At 39.1% G+C, this 6285-nt stretch overlaps 1 protein-coding gene across 1 annotated transcript; it reads right to left on the bottom strand.

The window, feature by feature from the left end:
- Positions 1-4578: 4578 nt before the first annotated feature.
- Positions 4579-5439, bottom strand: LOC114368201. The gene is made up of 2 exons (XM_028325533.1): positions 5199-5439; positions 4579-5096 (listed from the first exon to the last, which is right to left on the bottom strand). The coding sequence occupies exons 1-2, from the start codon at positions 5437-5439 to the stop codon at positions 4579-4581; spliced, it is 759 nt and encodes a 252-aa protein (XP_028181334.1).
- Positions 5440-6285: the final 846 nt, after the last annotated feature.

Here is a 6285-nt window from a genome sequence, read left to right as displayed (position 1 = left end):
CATAAGGCATGTAAAGCATGAAGGACATGCATAAAGTGTGACTATATGATGTGGCAATGAGGTGTAGCAAGCAAATGCTCCCCTCCCCCTCTAAAATTTAATTGGATTGGGCTTCTCCCACTTGAATTAAATTTATTTCCCAACACACACATCAAATATTCACTTAATGCATGTGAAATTACAAAACTACCCTCAATACAAAAACTAGTCTAGGTGCCCTAAAATACAAGGGCTGAAAAATCCTACATTTATAGGGTACCCTACCTACATTATGGAGCCCTAAATACAAGGCCCAAAAATAATGAAACCTTAATCTAATATGTACAAAGATAAGTGGGCTCATACTTAGCCCATGGGCCCGAAATCTACCCTAAGGCTCATGAGAACCCTAGGGCATTCTCTTGCATCTCTGGCCCAATCTTCTTGGAGTCTTCTATCCAATGCCCTTAGGGGATACGATTGCATCACCTGGAGATAAGCCTATTTTTCAGGAGGAGGCATGACCTACAAATGCTCAAGGAGCTACCCAAGGAAATGGAGGAGGAGCTGAGGATGATGATGACATGGCAGATTTGGTTGATTATTTCATTGGAGGAGACTGAGCTCCTAAGCCATGATCTTCAAAAATTCGTGAACTTGTATTTATGTTTATTTATCACTTTGTATTAAATTTCAGTACTTTATTACCTTATTTATTGTTTTGAATTTTTTGAAAAAAACTTATGGGAGTTTATTTTGACTAATTTACGCCTGCTTTGATATTTTGTTAGTATAGTATAGATTATAGCTCTTTTTGGGACAAACATAAATATTTTCTTGAACATAACATGCTTTGGAAAGAATCAACAACTAGTTATTCTAAAACTTATTTTTGGATCAGAACACAAAAATAAGTTTTAAAAAAAAGTTTGTTGTGTTCTGATCCAAAAATAAGTTTTCCAAAAAAAACTGGTTGTTGATTTTTTCCAAAGCATGTTATGTTGAAGAATTTTTTTTTTTGTTTAAGTCCCAAAAAGAGCTATAATCTATACTATACTAACAGAATATCAAAGCACACATAAATTAGTCAAAATAAACTCGCGTAAGTTTTTTCAATAAATTCAAAACAATAAATAAGGTAATAAAGTACTGAAATTTAATACAGAGTGATAAATAAAAATAAAGACAAGTTCACGAATTTTTGAAGATCCTGGTTGAGGAGCTCAGTCTCCTCCAATGAAATAATGAACCAAATCCACCATGTCTTCATCATCCTCAGCTCTTCCTCCATCTCCTTGGGCAGCACCCCGAGCATCTGCAGGTCTTGCCTCCTCCTAAAAAATAGGCTTGCCTCTAGGCCATGCAATAGTGGCTCTAAACTGCTCGGGAGTAGGCCAAGGGTAAGGACTAGGGTCCTGGCAATGCTGGTGTAGTGTGTAATGGTAGAAGTTTTCATTCAACTGCGTTTGTCCCCTATGATTTGCTGCCTATTGGTCAGCCAAATAACTCATGTATGTGTGCATCTGAAGCTTCATCCTCTGCAAGTGGGCTGAGATGGACTCCAAGGATGGTGGCTGATGTGGAGGTAGTGGTGGTGCATCTGCTGCTGGCTGATGTTATTGATCTTGCTTTGGTTGCTGTACCTGCCTTGGCATGTAATATTTTTCAATAAATGATCTGTTAATTGGAGGCCGAATGTGTTTTGTTGGTGTGATCGGTGCTCCATAGAAATGGTAGAGACCTATATTTAAGGCAGGAAATCCCAATGCCTTGTTGGAGTTTTTTGGGTCCACTGGGTGCCTTGGAGGTTTAGTACCAACAAACTGATGGATAGCATCCAAAATGAGTTGAGCCACATGAACACTGATATGCTCCATAATGTTGTAGACCAGCTGACATTTAGGTAGAGTAAGATCAGAGTTATGGTCACTCAGAAGGATATTACTGAGAAGGAAAGTCATCCAGATTTGAGTCAAAGTCATCATGTTGGTATGCATGACTCTTAACCGCTTCCCTGCCATGCTTAGTACAAAATCACGTCCTGGGAAGCAAAGCAGCTGACCTATAGCCTCTTCATCAAAACTTGTAGTCTAACTTCTTCTTGCGGTATATTCACATTGTTGCCCCTCCTCTAAGATCAATGGATTCCCTAACAATTGGTTGATGGCATCTGTGTCATAAGGAATCGGTTGACCCTGCACTTTGGAGCGCTTATCCATAACACCTTCTTTAGTAGGCCAAGCATTTGCATAAAATTCCATGACAATTTCAGGGTCATATTTAGGCATGGGCTCTGCAAGCTATGTCTAGTGCCTCCTAGCAATGGTCTTCCAAGCTCCCTTAGAGGTGAGTTTCTTTGGAGCCATCGATAACAAAGACAAATTCAACTAGAATTTTAGCAAAAATTTATTTTTCAAAGAATAGCTAGCCATTATGAATTGGTCAATCAATTTTTTTTAGCAACCAAGAAGTCACTGTGTGTGAAAGTTCAATCCAAACAACATTTTAAACAGCAATTTAATCCACCCAAATGCTGCAATTTAACTCCAAAAGAAAAATGGTGGTCATTCAAACCCAACAAGTTTATTTGCCCACTAATAACTTATGTAATTGCATTTTAAGGAAATGTGGTAATTTTGAAATTCAATTCACAGTCCCATTCAAGTTATCAATTAAAGTTGATATCACACCTAAACTAATTATTAAACATGTTTAAACATTCAGAATTTGAAAGAAAAGATAGTCTAGCCATTGTGACGTTTTATCCATAATTTTTTTCTTCTTTATAAGCAAATCCTTAATGAATTTAGCATATTTTGGCATCTGCTCTAACGCCTCAAAAAAAGAATGTTAATATGCATTTGTTTAAAAATATCTATAAAACGCTTGTACTGCCTTTCTTCTTCTTCCCTTTTTCTTTATTATTATTTTCTTTTATAACCCTAACTTTTGCCTAGGCTGCCCTTTCAGGTTTTCAACCTACCGGGTGAGCATTTCCTATCTGCCCCTAGGTTCGCTCGAGGCTTGTGCATGGCGTCTATCATTGCCCCAATATAGGGTTTAGAAGTATCTGTTGTTGTCGTCTATCACGCTTTGTAGCAAGAAGAAACAAAAGAATAGAATGAAAAAGAAAACTATGCAGGTTCTCGAAAGAGAATTTCCAAGGATGAGAAAAGTTTAATAGATTTTCAATCAACCGATTAAAACCCAAACGACTCTCAATTTTTGCAAAACATTTGAAGATGATAAGATGAAGTTGCATGCATGTTTGTATTTGACATTCATATAGCAAAATAGTCAATCAAGTGTTTTGTTCAATTTTACTCGACGCTTGTGGCACCCCCCACCAAACGTGATGAATGTGCGTCTTCTAATCGAGCAGACTTGGAAGTTGACTCTGGAGTGTTGGTCATGTGAGCGAGCAACATGAAAGCATACATTCACATTCCAGAAAAAAATTTAAATAAAATTGTAAAAGATACACATGAGAGGAAGAGATACAATGCATCAATTCATCCATATTATTAATGTTGCGATCGTTGTTTACAATGATAGCATAAACTTGAAAACCCTAATGAGTCCTTAGGGATGCCCCAACAATAACCCTTCAAATTGCCCCAAGCATCATGCATAGTATCGTTTGACAACATCCGAATTCATAGGCGAAGGCAATTCTTCACCATCCATGTTTGTGAGTATCAGTGCTCCACCCGAGAAAGCCTTCTTCACCATAAAAGGTCCTTCATAGTTCGGTGCCCATTTCCCTCGAAGATCTTTCTAAACATGCGACACCTTCAAAACAAGATCCCCCTTGCTAAATTCATGCGAGCGCACCCTTTTGTCAAATGCATTTTTCATTATTCTTTGATATAGCCGCCTATGACTCATGGCAGCCAATCTCTTTCCCTCAATAAGATTCAATTGGTCGAAACGTGCCTGGGCCCATTCTACTTCTCCCAACCTTGATTCTGCTAGAATTCTCAAAGAAGGAATCTCTACCTCCAAAGGGAGCATAGCTTCCAGCCTATACAACAAAGAGAATGGGGTTGCCCCAGTAAAAGTGTGCACAAAAGTTCGATAACCATGCAATGAGAATGGTAGCATCTCGTGCCAATCTTTGTATGACATTTTCATCTTCTGAATGAGCTTCTTGATATTTTTATTGGCAGCCTCAACTTCACCATTCATCTTGGGTCGATAAGGTGTCGAATTATGGTGTTGGATCTTGAAATCCCCACACATCTCCTTCATCATTTTGTTTTTCAAGTTAGTAGTATTATCGGTGATTATTTTTCTAGGCAACCCATATCTACAAATTATCTCCTTGTTGATGAATCTAACCACCACATTCCTAATCACATTAGCATATGAGGCAGCTTCCACCCATTTGGTGAAGTAATCAATGGGGACTAGGATGAAACAATGCCCATTTGAAGCCATGGGCTCGATAGCCCCAATCACATCTATGCCCCACATTAAGAACAACCATGGCACTGACAACACATTCAACGGTACAGGTGAAGCATTAACATTATCTACAAAAGCTTGGCACTTGTGGTATTTCCTCACGTGAACACAATAATCATTCTCCATTGTGATCTAGTAATACCCAGCTCTCAGAATCTTTCGGCCCATGGCATGTCGATTGGTATGGGTGCCAAAGAATCCTTCATGCACCTCCGTTAGTATCTGCTCGGCCTTGTTTGCATTCACACACCAGAGCAATACCATATCACGGTTTCTTTTATATAGGACGTCCCCATTTAGAAGGAAACTAGCCGCCAACCTCTGTAACATCCTCTTGTCATTGTCAGAGGCCCCAGGCGGGTACTCCTTGTCCTTGATGTATCGTTTGATATTAAAATACCAAGGCTTACCATCCTTCTCTTCTTCTATCAAACAACAGTGTGCAGCCTTAATGTGACATTTGATTTCTATGCACGATAAGTTTCTATGAGGGCTTATTTTGAACATGGACGAGAGAGTAGCAAAAGCATCAGCCATTTGGTTTTCCTCTCTAGGAATGTGATGAAATGATATATCATTGAAGAGCTTCATCAATTCCTTGATGTAAGCCTGACAAGGTATCAACTTATGGTCTCTGGTTTCCCATTCACCTTTCAAATAATGAATTTACCAATGTTGAATCCCTATACACTTTGAGCAACTTAACCCTAAAGTCGATTGCTGCTCAGATTCCCAGGGTGCATGCTTCGTACTCCATAGAATCCACTTCTCTTTGTCTTCATCCTCACCCTTTTCCTCAAATAAGGCCATGATATACTCCGCCATATTATTTGTACAATCTAAACACAATCTAGCCATGAAAGACAAACATTGTTTATCTGGCGAAACAAACACTGCCCCAATTCCATGTCCCAATATATTAGACGCACCATCAAACCATACAATACACTTCTCTTTGTCTTCATCCTCACCCTCTTCCTCATACAAGGCCATCATACCCTCGTAAGGGAATTCTGGATGCATAGGTTGATAATCATTTATAGGCTATTGAGCCAGATAATCTGCCAAAGCGCTCCCTTTTACTGTCTTCTGAGTGACATAAGCAATATCGAACTCCAACAACAAAACCTGCCATTGAGCTATTCTCCCAGTAAGAGCGGGCTTTTCGAAGATGTATTTGATTGGATCCATTTTGGACACCAACCAAGTAGTGTAACTCAACATATACTGCCTCAAATGGTGTATTTCCCATGCTAAGGCATAACATGTCCTTTCTAGTAATGAGTAATTCATGCAAATGGTGAATTTCTTGCTCAATAATAAATGGCTCGTTCTTTTCGCCCCGATTCATCGTGTTGCCCCAATACACACCCCATCGACTCATCTAACACTATCATGTACAAAATAAGAGATCTTCTAGGCACTAGTGGTACGAGCAAGGAGGATTCACCAAACACTATTTAATTCTCTCAAAAGCTAATCATGGTCCCACTTAATAGACTGATTCTTACGCAATAACTTGAAAAGAGGCTCACAAGTGGTAGTTAACTATGATATGAATCTAGTGATGTAATTCTACCATCCCAAGAACCCACAGATTTGTTTCTTTGTACATGACTTGGGCATCTCGAGGATTTCTTTCATCTTATCCAGATCTACCTCTATTCCTCTCTGGCTAAGAACAAAACCGAGCAGCTTCCCAGATTTTACCCCAAACATGCACTTCGCAGGATTCAATCTCAACTTGTATTTATGTAGTCGCTCGAACAACTTCCACAAATTGACTAAGTGCTCCTCCTCCATTCTTGATTTTGCGATCATGTCATCTACGTAGACCTC

Source organism: Glycine soja, chromosome 9, assembly GCF_004193775.1.
Source record: "Glycine soja cultivar W05 chromosome 9, ASM419377v2, whole genome shotgun sequence".
NCBI lineage: Eukaryota > Viridiplantae > Streptophyta > Magnoliopsida > Fabales > Fabaceae > Glycine > Glycine soja.
The sequence above is the reverse complement of the archived record's forward strand: the minus strand, read 5'-3'. Positions and strand labels throughout refer to the sequence as shown.